The sequence below is a fragment of the Mixophyes fleayi genome, chromosome 3, assembly GCF_038048845.1.
Source record: "Mixophyes fleayi isolate aMixFle1 chromosome 3, aMixFle1.hap1, whole genome shotgun sequence".
Taxonomy (NCBI): Eukaryota; Metazoa; Chordata; class Amphibia; order Anura; family Limnodynastidae; genus Mixophyes; species Mixophyes fleayi.
The window spans coordinates 293,279,456-293,298,138 of NC_134404.1; the positions used below are offsets into that span (position 1 = coordinate 293,279,456).

An 18,683-nucleotide genomic window follows, 5' to 3' on the forward strand; every position below is an offset into this window, starting at 1 on the left:
AGAGACAGGAGAGAGAGAGAGAGAAAGTGAGAGACAGGAGAGAGAGAGAGAGAGAGAGAGAGAGAGAGAGAGATCACACCTGAATGGCCATTGGTGCACATATTGAAAAATTAGGTATTTAACTGTTGCAGCACTGGGGTGTCCAGTCTAATAAGTGTATTGATTATCCTTGTGCAATTTTTAAAATATTATCATGCTGACCAGTATGACTTGAATTAACGAAAACACTACAATAAATGAAGAATGAAAAGGGTTTCCACTTTCAATATTGTTGCCACATTATATAGCCTTTAGTTGAATCTATCTACAAAGAAATTATAAACCATATAATTTAAACTTCTCTTTTGTTTCTTTAAAATTGCAAGACGTTGTTGAATCATAACATTTCATGTCATAAATGACTGAGATGTACGTACTTAGGACACTATATATTTATGTATATTTTACTTCAAGCAGAGACAATTAATTTATAATAACCTTTTACCTCACTCACTACAATAAGATAATGAATGTGTTCATTATTGAGTGAGGTAAAAGGTTATTATAAATTAACTTTCTATGCTTGAAGTAAAATCTTAGTCTTATTATCTCTAAATCCAGTTATTTTTTTTAGAGAAAGGGAAACTACTGTAGTTCAGTTATATAGACATCTGTAGGCAAATTACACACTCTGTTTACTACTGGACTGTAGGTTGATACTCTCACAACTAGCGTATTCCCAGCACACTTATTCTCATCCTTGTGGTCTGAGGTTTCTCTATAGCTTATCCTCCTTTCCTATCGATCGCTATCTTCTTAATCTGCCACAATACACTCATGTCATATACTTTATTGCTAAATTCTCCTCCATGTTCCTCTTCCTCACCTCTCACATGTCCTCCCCCTTCTCTCCTGTTCTGCTCCACTCAACAGTCTCACCCTCTTGTGCTCCCTGTCACCTGACCCTTACCTTTTCCTCATTTCTAGTCCTTCCTGCTCTTTATTTGGACAAATTCCTTGTGTACTATAATTTCTAATGTCAACGCTTTTCTTATATAGTAGTGTTAACATTATTTAAACAATTTCAGTAACACTGGTAACATAAATAACATTCTCATTAACACAGGTTACATAAAGAAGCCTGAAGGTGTCGGTTTTGCAAGGTTAAGCAGTTTGAAACTTTAATAAGTGTAAAGTATTAAAGGGGATGGTGGGCTAGAAGGATTTAGGGGAGTGGTCAGGGAACAGGGGTAAATTACCCCAAATGGGGTAAAAATGAAATTCCTGGGGGTAATGCTGCTGATTCACATGCTGTCAGTTGGATTGTAGACCCCTTTAAATGTGAAATTGCTGTTGTACCAGAAGAACCTCAAGGGTTGGCAGAGGCACTTCTTGAACTTCGATGCAATAATGAAGCACGTATTGCATTTAAAAACAAAGCAGATCTGTCATATTTTTGGATGTCAACAGCTGCAAAGGCATCAAAATTGCACATGAGGAGGCAGTCAAAAAGTTGCTGCCTTTTCCAACAACCTACCTTTGCGAAGAAGGATTTTCCACTCTAACGAACATAAAAACAAAGCAGAGAAATCGATTGGACGCTGAAGACTGTATCCAAATTGCTCTGACATCAAAATGCCCCAATATTGATGCTCTCGTATCAAAAATGAAGTAACATCATTTCTCCAAAACCTGAAGTTTTGAAGTTGAAGCTTTCAAAGAAATTTTGAATAGATTCAATAAAATTTTGAATTCCAATAATCAATAATATATGATTTCCTTCCATTCAAATCAAGGGGGTAACATCAGCATATCTAAATATATTTGGGGGGTGAAAGGTAAAAAAGTTCCCTGACCCCTGATTTAGGGTAATCTTATTTTTTTTACAAAATAAGATCTAAGTAATTTCCAGAGAAATCACACTGGAGAAGTTTTCTAAACATGCATGTGGGGAAGTAGTGAGCAGCAGGTCTTTGGGCCACCGTAGAAGGCAGCTGGAAGAGTACATTTAGAAGAGGTAGTATATATGGGAAGAGTCAGAACTGTAAATGGCCTTATGGGTTAAAAAGAAAAAAAAAATTTGTTTAAAAGTAGGAGAGACCCAATGCAAAGATTGGCAGAGAGTGGTAGCTGGAATTGTACAGTTAGTAAGGTAATATATTGTATTTAGAAAGGAGTTAAACAATGTGTTCAGATTTATTACTGCAGAAATATTCTCCCCCAGTCTTACCGATTTCAGACAATGACTAAAGGCTATTGGCCAAGCTCAGATACCAAAGCATAAAAATCACCGGTTATGCCTCATACTTGAGTAAACCAGACTGTACAGAACAAATCACTTACGTAAGACAGTAAGACACTGCACAGCAATCATTAAGATCTATCATGCCTTAAGCTTCTATGAGCTGTCTTTCCTGCTTCTCCCCTGCACTGCATTAAAGGGGATCTTCTAAAACTAAACATAAATTATGTACTGCCTGCTTTCAGTATATAGTAAAATAGGAGGAATTATCGTGTCCTGCAATCCTCTGATAAAACTGCACCACACAGGAACTTATTGAAGCTTCCTTGTCATTGCAGCCAGCAAGCACTACAAGTTGAATTATTAACTACAATTTGACATCTGTGCCCTCCATGTACAGAGGAACAGAAAGACAAATGATTGGTCAAATTGCAACTTGCTGTGTTTTCTTCCTACAGTGAGAAGAAAGATTTCAGCAAGGCACCAATTTTACATTGGATCGCTGGGGTCAGAGGGGTAACTTCTAGTATTTCACTATGTATTACTCTCATCAGAAGCTGAGAGCCATCTAAAAATACACCAGTTTTCAATAAAACACCTCAATTATTTCATGAATACAGTTACTAATACACATACATTTAAGGCATGTCACTCTGTGGCAGCTTCATTTGTAGGAAGAAAATCATATGATATGTGCAACACAAAATACCCTGTAAGTATGCCATGTAGTAAAGAAACGACCGAAACTGACATATTAATAATGTAATAATGAAATAATAATTAAAAAAGAGCATTCCCCCAGTGCTATGGCCTGGGCTGGTTACAGCTAAAGGAGGGATCCTCCTGCAGAACTGACAACCAGCACCAGACTGCTAAGCACAGGGCAACATTTCTTATGGGAGTTGCAATGTGGCTGATCCTGGCATCCCTGGGGTGGTATGTGTTAGGATTATAAGTTGAATGTCAGAAAATCATTAAGTAATGGTGTAGAACTACAAGTTTCAGTATGTCCTATCAGCCACAGACTGCTTGAGTGTGCTGGCACTTGTATAAATATGATGCGGAAACAAAGCAGATTTGCTCAGGCTCATAATGTCCTATATCACTGCCTTAACAAGGCAGTTTGTCCAGGGTTATATGTATAAGCACCCAGATTCATTTCTGACATTTTATAGAGAGTCCTGATGTAAAGACCACTATCCCAAAACTACAAGTTGGTTTGAATAATAGAGCTACTAATAACATTCACAGAGACAAATGTATAATCTATATCCTAAGTGAAGATCGATAGATACAAAGATAGATAGATAGATAGATAGATAGATATTTTGCATGTCGTAACAATGTGTTTTAAAGATACATGTAACCCAAATAGAACACATCTCAAAAGGATGTACTTAACTTGTGTCAGATAAAACCCTCACTTACTTGGGATGCCTTGATGTTGTATGGTACCCCACTTGCTGTTGCCATCCTCTTTGGCTCCAGCTATGGTGTGTATGTGTGACATTTGTGTGCAGTGCAATGTCAAATAACGTTTGGGTGTCAGACCATCTTTTAGAAATATAAATGTACCTCATATTTCATTGCCTTCTCCTCCAGCACAGATCATAACTGTTACAGGCACAACTTTTCCCAAATAAGATGGCTGCCTCCCCTAAAGGCAGGAAGTCTATATAGACTTTGGCTCCCACCTGACCTATCTATACCTAGTGCTGAGACTTTAACACGCACATTTGTGCCTCTACCAGATGCTAACACTTTCACATGCATCAGCAGCGTCCCCCCCTCAGTATGAGGCAGCCGCCTCTTACTACTAGAAGGTGCCCCCTCGTAGGGGGCACCAAGCGGACATTCTAGTAGTGTGAGGCAACTGCTTCATACTGAGGGGAGGTCACCAATGAGGCGAGCGAGGTCACAGAGCGGACGTTCTAGTAGTGTGAGGCAACTGCTTCATACTGAGGGGAGGTCACCAATGAGGAGGGTGAGGTCACCGAGTGGACGTTCTAGTAGTGTGAGGCGACTGCCTCATACTGAGGGGAAGTCACGAATGAGGAGGGTGAGGTCATCGAGTGGACGTTCTAGTAGTGTGAGGCAACTGCTTCATACTGAGGGGAGGTCACCAATGAGGCGAGCGAGGTCACAGAGCAGACGTTCTAGTAGTGTGAGGCAACTGCCTCATACTGAGGGGAAGTCACGAATGAGGAGGGTGAGGTCATCGAGTGGACGTTCTAGTAGTGTGAGGCGACTGCCTCATACTGAGGGGAGGTCGCCAATGAGGAGGGCGAGGTCACCGAGTGGACGTTCTAGTAGTGTGAGGCGACTGCCTCATACTGAGGGGAGGTCGCCAGTGATGTGGGGTCACAAGCGGTAACATTACAAGTGTTATGTCTTCATGCCCTTACTGAAATGCATTCGCCAGTTAGCACTCCTGATCCACCACTCCAAGCTCAAGGGGCAGATATGTGCAGCTCAGAATACTGCCACAAATTAGAGGATACGCAGTTTGATTCAATTGATATTAAGCGAAAAATATAGTCATGCACATGCAACTTTAAATCACCCATAGAGTTAACATACTATGTGATATTCTTATTCATTCTTATTTATTAATGTGGATGTAGTGGCCAAAAGAGACCGTATTGCAACCCAGTAACTAACATCTTAATAATCCTCCTGTTCTTGTGGATAACACTTTCTTTTTTTGTTACACAAAAGAAATTGTTAACAAACAGAGAACTGAATGTTTTACCTCCCACACGTATTATAGGGAACATTTACCTACTGCAATAACAAATTAAATACAGTGCTGCCCACTGTTCAGTCTCATTTGTCAAACATTAGGTGAAAAGAATGATTATGTGAGTGTAAGCAGCAGGAACCGCACACGTTACATTTTTGGCTCTGCATTGCTTTGGTGATTATACAGAATTACTTGTAATCCTCTTCTAGATGTACTGCTCCTGGGATACTTTTTTTTTATCATTAGTGCTATATGTCAAAAGTTTTCAGGCAATAGGTCGTATCTAGAATTTAAAGGGGAAGTGCTACTTTTAGCTAATAAATGCTATGTTGTGTAGATGTAAGTTTAACACCTAAAACTGATTGTACATTTTTCAAAAATATTTCTAAATCTGGAAGAAAGTTCCATTTAAATATAAACTGATGGGACAAATTATCGTCTCACAGCCTGAATCACAGGGCTGCTATGTGTTGTTGGTAGAGAGCGTTTAGAAAGCAGTCAAACCTTCTTGTGATATCCAAATTAGTTGACTTCCATTAGGCTTCCAAATTTTAACAGAAATCTAGGACAACCCCTTTTTTTGTGGTGACCAGTACGATAGAACATAGTTACTTAAAAGCTGTTGTTAATGATGGTCTAATTCTGAGGGGGGGAGCCTTACAAATTAAACAAGTACATTGGCTCCCCTGGCAAATTTTAACCCGGTGGGGAAAGCTCAACCCAAGGTAGCCCACTATAGGATGGGCTCGGGGGGCAGATGTCCCCCTGCTCCCCAGCCCAGCCTGCCCTTGTACATTGGTAAACATCAGGAACATAATAAAATAACTGTGACAGATGGGATCCCTAATCAGACAGCATTAGATATGACCCAGAGCATTCTTACAAGCAGGTGATGTTATGTTATGGAAATGTTAAAAAAAAGACAGCAAGTTCTCAACAGAAGCATACATGTAATTAAAAGTGAACATCTCTTTCAACGGTGTCACCATCGTACATCGTGCATTTTAATTCATTTATTACATGTGTATTTGTGCATATTTAAATGCATCAGGAGAGTATAAAAGTTGTCTCACACAGGACAACTCCTGATTACCGACACCTCCAGAGCACACTTACAAAGCTATTTTCTGGGGAAATAGCCACTGTTGAAGCCAATTCTTTCCATTAGAAGCTGCACATTGCTGCACCCTCCACAGATGCTGCCATCTTGCTTTGCAATATATATCTGGTTCACTCTCTGTCTATTGTCGGCTGCTTTGGGATATATTTACTCTGTATATAATTTTATCATTTCTTTTGTTGCCAGGTGGTTGTCCTGTCATCTTGGTGTTTGTTAAGAGATGCCACCTACTACACACTGTCTGTCATTGCCCTCATTGTGGTAAGTGCACTTTATCTTCTCAATATCTACATGACGTTACATAGATTGCTTCATGATTCTGAACAAATGCCTGCACAGATATGCTCACAGAATATCAGATTATTTTAAAGGTTTTACTGGTAGTTATGTTGTGCGCTGAGCCGATACTATTAATGTAATAGGACATCACTGAGACGAGAGGCCTAAAATGCCACTAGTTCCTAGTCAGCATTCTCATGAATATTGGTTTAGCTCACAAAATAGCTAAATCAATGGCTGCCTCCACTGTGTGTAGCTGACATGACCTCTTCAAGTCCACCTTTTAGGAACTTTATATATTTTACGCTAGCATACTTACAACATTTTAAAAAGTAAAAACAGGGCAAATTAAACTCCACCCAAACAACACCTCGTCCATTCAAACTCCACCCATGATTAGTTTAAACCACATCCACATTATCTATCTTTTGGGGTTTAATAATTGGGACAGTCCCTTCAAAATCAGAGCTGCTGTAGCTTGTTAGATACAGTATAGCAGTAAAGCTGATCTTACTGGTCTGCCGAGGAGGACTGGGTGTGCTGCTTATGACCTTTGACAATGCACAGAAGAACTTGAAGAGCCAATTATTTTATTGTTTATGGATCTGTTTAGTAAGGTATGTTTTATGCTATTTGTGTCTGAATGTGTCCGGATACTTGCAAATGTGTTCGGGTCTATGTACTGTATCACTATATGCAGAAGATAAATGTCTGCCTTTGGCCACCTGGAATAGTGGGAGGTACAAGTATAAAATCCTTTTGTATAATTTTTCCTTAACTGAGAATCCATACACATAGATGTGCATCACATTAGCTACTCCATATTTGGAGTCTTATTTTAGGATATATTGGCCTAGAACAGGCCTGGCCAACCTGTGACTCTCCAGGGGGTAAATGTATCAAAGTCCGTTTTTTTCATCGGCGTCTCTGCAGCTAAAATTTAAAGGGGCGATGGCTTGTAAAGGCATACATTTACCCCCAGATGTTGTGAAACTACAAGCCCCAGCAGACTTTGCCAGTTTATAGCCAGACGATTGCTGGCAAGCTCTTCTGGGACTTGTAGTTCCACAACACCTGGAGAGCCACAGGTTGGCCAGTCCTGGCCTAGAATCTCCAATGTATAAAGTCAATTCATACATAGCTGCATCAAATTTGTTTTCTTGTGGTTGCCAAATGTCCCCTTTTCCTGGGGCTGTGATCATTTTGGGGAGTCTTTTCCAGGAAAAGTATTAGTGAGTGAATTGGCTCCAGGTGGCAGCTTTAGCCCCTGGTGCTTTCACTTCATTCAGGGCTAAATGCATAACGGAGGGGCGCACAAGCATTTTCACTCCATAAGAACTTGAAACTTACACCAGCTTAGAGCTGGCAGCCTCCATTTTGTTCGTCTGCCTCCATGTTGCTCTCCAAAACGCCCCGCTCTTTTAAGTTTCCAAAGACGCACTCAAAAGTCTTGATGTCATCTCACTCACAATTAAGTTGTAAATGAGATTAACATGAGCAGAGTATTAAGAGGAAATGGAAAAAGTTTAATTCAATGAAAGGGTTGGTTGTAAAGTGGTAGGAGATGGGCTACGATGTCACATTTACACTACTACACAGTTTGCCTCTCGTATTGTTTCTGCTTCCCTGCACACCAGTTGTAGTTTGTGGACACATCTTCTAAAGGCAGAGACTAGTCACACAACTTTATGTGCACTCAGGGCCGGTGCTGGGCTCTCCAGCCCCTTTCCCTGCCCTTTAACCCTGCGCTTGTGCCAGTACCCGCACTGTGGGGAAACCGAACAAGCTAGCAAATCACCGGCGCCAAAAGAAAAGATGTGGCTCAGGCAGGCTGGCGAACATCCCTGTAAACGCAGCACCCTTTTCCGGGGCTTACTATGTTCTGCTGGACCTGTGTGCACTGGTCATACAATCTGGGTACAGGAAAGCATTTTGCAGGGTGCTTTGTAAAAAAGGCCCAGTGAGAAGTGAGCAGAGGGGATTGGGAGAAAATGATTGCACAGGAAATTAGATATATTCAAGTTTTCTTATTGTGATTGTCCAAATATCTATCAAACTTTTCTTTAGGCTTTCCTGAAGCACCTGTGCTATATGTCTGTCCAAATGAAAGTGTTTAACAGCTGTTCTGTATTTACAAAGGCATCCTAATTCCATGCCCCCTGCAGCACATGCAAATTACTTGGGTGTCACAATGAATACTCATCAGCTCTACTTGTTTTTTGTTCTGAGACTACTACACAGGTGCTGCTTATAATTAAAACAACATAGAGGTCAGTATGATCTTTACAAGCAAAAATAATTTACAACAAATTAGGAAGGATTTTAACTATGCTTCAAAAGGAGAGCTGAAATCAGACTCAATTGATTCTTCTAGTTTAACGTAGACAGTTGTTCTTTCTGTAAAGAAAAAAAGGCCTTAAATGAAATAAAGGAGTTCTACCAACCGCCGGTATTAAAACATTTTGGTACACAGCTGGCTTGGAGACAATTTAAGTATCCGAATTGTATCTTTACCAATCACATAGGAAATCCAGTGATCTTCATTTTAATGTAGGGGGTGGTATATCTCTTCCTGCTGCCGGTCTTTCTCTGTATTGTTTACGCCATGATGTCAGCTTTAATTTGTTTATGTTGCTCCTCATTGATGTCAGCCAACATTAATGGGTTAGGAGAGCAGCGACATGGAACTAGAGAACAGCGGTGCTGCTACTAGGTAAGGTTCAGTGAAGGACCCAATGTCCGGTAGCCAGTCAGGAATAAAGCCGAGCACACAGTACAGATACGATTTCTGTAACAATTTACCAGCGACTGAAAGTCCCGATTAGCAATAGATCTATGTGTACACACCTACCTGATGTACCTTCAGATCTGTGATGTTCATCTCTCCATCGGCTGAAAAGATTGTGACTCTGCACCAGGGGCGGATTGGCCATAGGCCTTACCAGGAATTTGCCCGGTAGGCCGATGGCTTAATGAGGCCGCCCGTAGGCTGCTTGCTTCTTCTTCTTTTTTGTCATTCCTTTTTATTTCTTTAAATCACTGGGCGCCCGGATCTGCTTAATCCGGGCAACCTGACACCGTGCCAAATTGGGGGGACAGAGATTCCAGGCGCTGGACACGTGGTATAGTTGGTGGCTGGCCCCTTCACCGGGACCAGAGTTTTTTCCCCTAGGTGCTGCGATCCCTCCCTCTTCCTATGTATGGCCACAGAAGTCACATGGGACGTGCACCACATAACAGGTGCCATCCCGTGTGGGCCGAGAAGCCCGGAAGGAAGGTGTGTCTGTGTGTGTGTGTGTATGTGTAGGGGGGCCTCTAAATGTAATGTAAAGTTTGTGTAGGGAGGCCTCTAAATGTAATGTAATGTGTGTGTAGGGGGCCTCTTAATGTAATGTACATGTAGGGGGGCCTCTAAATATAATGTAATGTGTGTGTAGAGGGTCCTCTAAATGTAATGTGTGTGTAGGGGGGCCTCTAAATGTAATGTGTGTGTGTGTAGGGGGGGCTCTAAATGTAATGTAATGTGTGTGTGTAGGGAGGGCTCTAAATGCAATGTAATGTGTGTGTGTGTGTGTAGGGGGGGCTCTAAATGCAATGTAATGTGTGTGTGTGTGTGTAGGGGGGGCTCTAAATGTAATGTAATGTATGTGTAGAGGGTCCTCTAAATGTAATGTGTGTGTAGGGGGGGCTCTAAATTCAATGTAACGTGTGTGTGTGTGTGTGTGTGTGTGTGTAGGGGGGCCTCTAAATGCAATGTAATGTGTGTGTGTGTGTGTGTGTGTGTGTGTGTGTGTGTAGGGGGCCTCTAAATGTGTGTGTGTGTGTGTGTGTGATGGCAGGGAGGGATATCATCATCATCATCTATTTATTTATATAGCGCCACTAATTCCGCAGCGCTGTACAGAGAACTCATTCACATCAGTCCCAGCCCCATTGGAGCTTACAATTTAAATCCCCTAACACAGACCGAGAGAGACTAAGGGCAAATTTAATAGCAGCCAATTAACCTACTAGTATGTGCTTGGAGTGTGGGATATGGCTATGTAATGTGTGGATGTGATGGCAGGTGGACATAAGGCTATGTAATGTGTGTGATGGCAGGGGGGCATATGGCTATGTAATGTGTGTGATGGCAGGGGGGCATATGGCTATGTAATATGTGTGATGGCAGGGGGCCATATGGTTATGTAATATGTGTGATGGCAGGGGGGCATATGGTTATGTAATGTGTGTGATGGCAGGGGGGCATATGGCTATGTAATGTGTGTGATGGCAGGGGGGCATATGGCTATGTAATATGTGTGATGGCAGGGGGGCATATGGTTATGTAATGTGTGGATGTGATGGGAGGGGGGCATATGGCTATGTAATGCGTGTGATGGCAGGAGGACATATGGCTATGTAATGTGTGTGATGGCAGGAGGACATATGGCTATGTAATGTGTGTGATGGCAGGGGGCATATGGTTATGTAATGTGTGTGATGGCAGGGGGCCATATGGTTATGTAATGTGTGGATGTGATGGCAGGGCAGCATATGGCTATGTAATGTGTGTGATGGCAGGGGGCATATGGTTATGTAATGTGTGTGTGTGATGGCAGGGGGACATATGACTATGTAATGTGTGTGATGGCAGGGGGACATATGGCTATGTAATGTGTTTGATGGCAGGAGGACATATGGCTATGTAATGTGTGTGATGGCAGGGGGACATATGGCTATGTAATGTGTGTGAAGGCAGGGGGCATATGGCTATGTAATGTGTGTGATGGCAGGGGGACATATGGCTATGTAATGTGTGTGATGGCAGGGGGGCATATGGCTATGTAATGTGCGTGATGGCAGGGGGCATATGGTTATGTAATGTGTGTGTGTGATGGCAGGGGGACATATGACTATGTAATGTGTGTGATGGCAGGGGGACATATGGCTATGTAATGTGTTTGATGGCAGGGGGACATATGGCTATGTAATGTGTGTGATGGCAGGGGGACATATGGCTATGTAATGTGTGTGATGGCAGGGGACATATGGCTATGTAATGTGTGTGATGGCAGGGGGACATATGGCTATGTAATGTGTGTGATGGCGGGGGGGCATATGGCTATGTAATGTGCGTGATGGCAGGGGGCATATGGCTATGTAATGTGTGTGATGGCAGGGGGCATATGGCTATGTAATGTGTGTGATGGCAGGGGGACATAAGGCTATGTAATGTGTGTGATGGCAGGGGGACATATGGCTATGTAATGTGTGTGATGGCAGGAGGACATATGGTTATGTAATGTGTGTGATGGCAGGAGGACATATGGTTATGTAATGTGTGTGATGGCAGGGGGACATATGGCTATGTAATGTGTGTGATGGCAGGAGGACATATGGTTATGTAATGTGTGTGATGGCAGGGGGGCATAAGGCTATGTAATGTGTGTGATGGCAGGGGGCATATGGCTATGTAATGTGCGTGATGGCAGGGGGCATATGGCTATGTAATGTGTGTGATGGCAGGGGGACATATGGCTATGTAATGTGTGTGATGGCAGGGGGCATATGGCTATGTAATGTGTGTGATGGCAGGGGGCATATGGCTATGTAATGTGTGTGATGGCAGGGGGACATAAGGCTATGTAATGTGTGTGATGGCAGGGGGACATATGGCTATGTAATGTGTGTGATGGCAGGAGGACATATGGTTATGTAATGTGTGTGATGGCAGGAGGACATATGGTTATGTAATGTGTGTGATGGCAGGGGGACATATGGCTATGTAATGTGTGTGATGGCAGGAGGACATATGGTTATGTAATGTGTGTGATGGCAGGGGGGCATAAGGCTATGTAATGTGTGTGATGGCAGGGGGCATATGGCTATGTAATGTGCGTGATGGCAGGGGGCATATGGCTATGTAATGTGTGTGATGGCAGGGGGACATATGGCTATGTAATGTGTGTGATGGCAGGGGGACATATGGCTATGTAATGTGTGTGTGTGATGGCAGGGGGACATATGGCTATGTAATGTGTGTGATGGCAGGGGGACATATGGCTATGTAATGTGTGTGTGTGATGGCAGGGGGACATATGGCTATGTAATGTGTGTGATGGCAGGGGGACATATGGCTATGTAATGTGTGTGATGGCAGGGGGGCATAAGGCTATGTAATGTGTGTGATGGCAGGGGGACATATGGCTATGTAATGTGCGTGATGGCAGGGGGCATATGGCTATGTAATGTGTGTGATGGCAGGGGGACATATGGCTATGTAATGTGTGTGATGGCAGGGGGCATATGGCTATGTAATGTGTGTGATGGCAGGGGGGCATATGGCTATGTAATGTGTGTGATGACAGGGGGCATATGGCTATGTAATGTGTGTGATGGCAGGGGGCATATGGCTATGTAATGTGTGTGATGGCAGGGGGACATAAGGCTATGTAATGTGTGTGATGGCAGGGGGACATATGGCTATGTAATGTGTGTGATGGCAGGGGGGCATAAGGCTATGTAATGTGTGTGATGGCAGGGGGACATATGGCTATGTAATGTGCGTGATGGCAGGGGGCATATGGCTATGTAATGTGTGTGATGGCAGGGGGACATATGGCTATGTAATGTGTGTGATGGCAGGGGGCATATGGCTATGTAATGTGTGTGATGGCAGGGGGGCATATGGCTATGTAATGTGTGTGATGGCAGGGGGCATATGGCTATGTAATGTGTGTGATGGCAGGGGGCATATGGCTATGTAATGTGTGATGGCAGGGGGCATATGGCTATGTAATGTGTGTGATGGCAGGGGGCATATGGCTATGTAATGTGCATGATGGCAGGGGGCATATGGCTAATTTAATGCTGTGGTGGTTTGGGGCTATTAATTGAATGTGGAGATGAATTTGGAAAGGAGGGCTATTAATTAAATGTGAATATGAATTATTTAATGCTGGGATGGTTGTGGGAAATGGTTATATTTATTAAACGCAAATGCTATTATTTATTGCTGGGGTTTGAAGGGAGGTAAATAGGTTTATTTATTAAATGTGAATACTATTATTTTAATTTTGGGGCTGGAGGGAGGCCTTAATTATTAAATGCGGGTGCTATATTGATTTAATGCCAGGGATGGTTGGAGGGAAGTAGATCTATTTCTAAAATGTGACTACTATTATTTTAATTTTTGGCTGGGGGGAGGCCTTATTATAAAACGTGGGGGCTATGTTGATTTAACACCGAGGCTGGTTGGAGTTTTCTAATTTCATGTACCTATTTTTTTTCCAAATAGGGTATTCCAGGAGCCAGACAAGCAGCAACTGATCTAAGGACACCAGCAGCCACAGGTGGTGAAATTGACAAGATAGTTAGGAGAGAGCAGGACAGTCTGCCAACTGTCCTGAATGTGTTGGGGCAGTCCTGAATTTGGGTGACTGTCTTGGTTACTCAGGATTTGATCTGACAACAAGGATAGTTGGGAGGTATGTCCCTGTTCACATTGTACTGCTCGTGAAGGAAGAGCTACGTGTATCTAACAGTAGTGCACACAGCTTTGCTTGTATATTTGTCTAAAATGTACGAATATGATAACCCCCCTGTTTTAAGTGTGGTAGGGAAGGTAGCATTAGGAGTGGTGACCAGTGTTGTCCATGCCGACACACATCTAGCAACGAGCTGCACCCGATTTGGCCAATTGTATGATGAACAAGTCCTTGTGACCAAATGAACCTCAAAGCATTGGCCTGAGAGCAGCTTTTCATGTATTGCCTGTTGTACCACCAACAATTCTTTGTGCTTCCAATGCCATAGTCAGAGCTGTCGTTTCTCGGGTCTAGTAAATTTCAGTGCCATCTGCATGCAATGTAAGAAAATAAATTAACATGTGCTTAAATTTGAAACATCTGCCAGTGAAAATAAAAATGCAGTTTTCCCAGGCTACATGCTCTGCAATCTACATGTTATTTCAAGTCTTGCATCAGGTTTTAAACAAGCAGAAACGGTCACTTGAGCACATTCATCTAAATTCTACAAATGACACTGCTCTGCCCGGTGCCGTCTCCATGACAGAACATTTTCTGTCACATTGCCACCTTAACCTGCTTGGCTGATTGAAATTTAAGTGCAGTTTGCATGATCATAATTAACATAATCTCATGCTCATTATATAGTCAATCCAACAGCTGCATGAAAAAGAGGCATATTTTCTTTTTTAATCTGCCTACTAGATAAGGAAATTGTTGACTGCAAAATACCCTTATCGAGCAGTTGCAGCTGAAATGATTTGGCAAGCGACCAATAAGTTTATATGAACGGGATTTGGAGGATATTCTGTGTGAATGATACATAATGGCTTTGCATTACATATGGGAAATGATGTGGAGATAATTGATTGTAAACAATACAGATACATAATTGAGTCAAATCCTTTTGTTACAGATGAGAGAAGGACAGCGGCTTTTAGCTAGCTTTCAATTTCTCTCTGTAATAAAGGATTATGTGGATTATTCTGCATTTCTCAATGTCACAACACCAGTGATTTACCATGTTTCCCCTCAGTTTGAACTGTTTTATAGCTTGTGTATTGCTTAATTTCATACTTGCCTACTTCCTAACTCTCATCTCTGGGAGATCCCGTTGGAGGTTTAGTGGCTAGAGCAGTGGGCGTAGTGCCGCAGTGTAGCGCTATGCCACCATCATTGGACAAATTTACGCATTTTGCTGCGAACCCCATCATTGAGGCCGCTGTCCCGCCAAATTCACTAGGAAATCGGTGGGATCCAGGAGAAAGGTCCACTCTCCCTGAGGTCTGGGAAACTACCCAAAATATGGGAGTCTTCCGGACATTCCAGGAAAATAAGCAAGTATCCTTAATTTTACTATGTTTTATACCATTTATTGGACATATTGACCTGAGTTACGCATGTGAGAGTATTAAAGGGGTTGTCATTTTGGACACCCCATCACCCCCTGTGTAGTAAAAAGGGAGGTCCTCTCTGGCTAATTGTACCGTCAGCTCACATTACTGGAAGACTCTTTCCATCCAATCCCCTTCAAAAGAAAACCATGTATGGATTGTAATATTGAGCAGAACCCCCTTATTTGCTATAAGGCGGGAGGCGTTTATATTAAGGAGTGAGTTGTCCAAAACCTTTAGTATCTGGATATGAATAGATGAAGTTCACAACATTGCTGTCTTAGAGCACCAGGGCACTATCTGTGTGGAGTTTGTATGTTCTCCCCGTGACTTTTGTACTTATAGTTGTCTGTGCTTCTCTGTTATATGACTGCTTCACTGTGTAACAGCCCAGCTTGTTTTTTCTTACATTCGTTTGCTTCTGACCCGTAACTTAGTTAGGTATTTCTGATGCTGTGCTGTCAGGCCCTGCCCTTGGAATTATATTCTTATGTTATACCTGAGCTGCCAGCCTGAACTCTGGTTATATCTAACCATTCTGCAGGCTGTCAGCAGATACCTAGTGAGAGAAACATGGGGCCCACAACCTGTGGGTTCCTAACAGAAACGTCCATTGCGAGAGAGAAAATCATTACGCTCCATGCCCTGGGTTAACGAGTGCCAATCGCTAGTGCATAGTGGTATATTTCATAATGATATACTTCCATTGTAGTGCTTTACTTTCCAATTAATTCTAGGAATTCTCTACAGTGCTTCACATGCTAAACAGAACATCCTATCCCATCCAGTGCTATAAAGGGTGAAACTGGCTGTGTGTAGTGAGAGTGAGTGTGTCAGCATAATGTATGTCTTAATCTAAAAACACTGCTATATTGAATGTACACATGAACACATACATTGAATGTCTGCCATGTAGATTGCATTAGCCAGAAGTCTATTCTGAATAACGAGTGGCTTACTCTCAAAATCATTAACATGACCAATTGCGACTGTGAATATCCATTTACTGATCATACCTTATCATACTGACAACAGAACTGGAACATACTTTGATACAGGATGTCAGAGACCTCGGTTTACTACACCTTTCAACCTAAAACACAAGTATGAGTTGCTATATTTATGTAGCTTGGTTCATATATGTATTCCAGCACCTGGCATAGACTGGTTCATTCCATAGCTCCAAGCCCCCAGACCCAGAATTGTTGAGCTTCCTGAGTTTCTGAAGTAATGGAAAAAGGAAACCTCAGATCACCAATAAAACAAACGTCTTTAGATTTTTCCTAAATATAAAATGTATATGAGGTTGTAGACATATGAAAAGAATCTCCTAAATTGACATTGTAAACCAGAGTTGCTCTTTTTGCTTTTGTGTGGGTGACTTTGAAAGAGTATCCAGTTGGAGCAGCCTTGTGCGTCCGACCTTGAACATTCCATCCCTACTGTTTTGTTAGAGCTATTATACGTTTATAAGGCTTTATTCCGGCAGATGCGGTGGTTGTATCTGAACCATCTGTTTACAGATCTGGTCTTCGCTATGCATAGCGCCAGCTGTGGCTGAACAACAACTCCCACAATCTAGGAGCGCAGGGTGATGATTGTGGAACTTCTGCTCCAACTTCAGCTCAAAGATTGGAGCTGACCAAAATGACTTTTTTCCTAATAACATTTGTAAAAGATCTATTTATAATAGGGCACGTGCAGCTACATGCATTGTATGTGCAGCGTATTGCACATACATTCATGAAGCACACACAGATTGGATAGAATTTTGTAGTGCGCCTGGATAGTCTATCCACCGTATTTCAAGGTAGATGTCTACTCTCCGTTCCAGGGGAAATGCCTCCACAATCTAGAAGTGCGCAACGGTGTGCTGAGAGATGGAGAATCCCCAGAGGTGTCATATCCTACAACTTTAGTACAATTCATTTTAATAAACTCTCCTCAAACACTGCTCAGTTTAACTAGATTTATTATTTAAATTTACAATGAAAGTGAGCATAGGGCATGCCCCCGGAATGTCCAGAAGACTCCCGAATTCCGGGTAGGTCTCCTGGCCTCCATGACGCAATTTGTGCGGAATAGCGTCATTTTGACTCTGCACCCCCGCAGCAAAATGATGCTTTCACGTCATTGCATCGCGGGGACAGGGCAAAAATGTCGTTATTTGCCGAGTCCCACCACTTTCTGTCCTCACACTTCACCTCCCCTCCTGGAGGGAAAGCATAAAGAGTTGGCATGCAGGGGCAGGCTGGGCTAAGGGGTAGGGGGGAATCTGCCCCCTGGGCCGGTCCCACAGTGGGTTACCTTGGGCTGGGTCACTAGGCCACCTACATTTTTTTCCTTTAAAAAGTCAAATCTTTGCCTGTCCTCCCTGTCAGCAAGTATGACATAGGCCCGTCTTTATTACATCCAAAGAAGCGTACATCAGGTGTGCACTGTGTCAAGAGAAAATATCATCACAAAGTACTGCCTGTTAACTTATAAAAAATATTATCTATACATGCCATAGGGAGATCAGTGCTCAACTCCTTCATGTGACACATATCATCTCTAATAGTAATCAAAGAGGTGCAACATCATCCAATGCAATGTATTTGACACAGGCAGTCACAGTGTTCACCAATACCAGAGCATACTCTATTACTCTGATAAAACTCCTAGGAGAGCATGATTGGACAAGGGTTGCACTGGTTGAGTTTCCCTGATGTATTATCAACATAAATATATATATACACAGAGAAAGCGAGATAGGTATTTATATACAATAGGGCAAAAGTTCTGTTATCAGCGCTCCAAAATGATGTCCCTCTCAAAAGTAATGTGTAACACCAAGAATTAAATGTTTTCTAATATAAACTGCGTACAATTAAGAAATTAAATAAGGCTTATCTGTAAGTATCTGTAAATTGATCTCCAAATAAAGCCAGATCCAGTAGGCAAACCCCTGGTGTACAAATGATCCCTCCTCCCCAGAGACAGAAGAGAACATATCGTCTCTTGCAATCCTATCCCAATGTATGTCTAGTAATATTTCTTGTAGCTAGTGGATTACAGAAATAAAGATTGTTACAGCACCAAGGTAATACTAAACATGTATACACACATTTTTCTTGTTCCTATTAAACAGTGAATTGTGAACAGATGGTGGATTTTACACAAGTGTACCTATTATTGATGTTCACAAAAGCTGTAGGATTTGTGTCTAAAACATTTGCTTTATTGCTCCATCAAGGTGGTAAGTCTTGTTCTAAGATCACAGTCTATCTCAAATGCTATAATTTCCACCACATTTCATCTGACTTCAATTTCTTTATCTGCCCTGAAATAAGGAATGATCACGACTGCAACAATTGAACTTCCCCTAAGTGGTTTAATATTCCCATAAACCATGTCTATCTGAGGATGAATATATTTC

The 18,683-nt window shown here is 42.2% G+C and overlaps 1 protein-coding gene across 1 annotated transcript in view; it reads left to right on the forward strand.

Moving 5' to 3' along the window:
- Positions 1 to 18,683, forward strand: part of SLC24A3 (solute carrier family 24 member 3) — a 311,310-nt gene that overhangs the window by 259,632 nt on the left and 32,995 nt on the right. Inside the window, exon 7 of the mRNA XM_075203825.1 lies at positions 6,271 to 6,345. Within this exon, the coding sequence (XP_075059926.1) occupies positions 6,271 to 6,345 (75 nt within the window). The remainder of the gene's footprint in view (positions 1 to 6,270; positions 6,346 to 18,683) is intronic.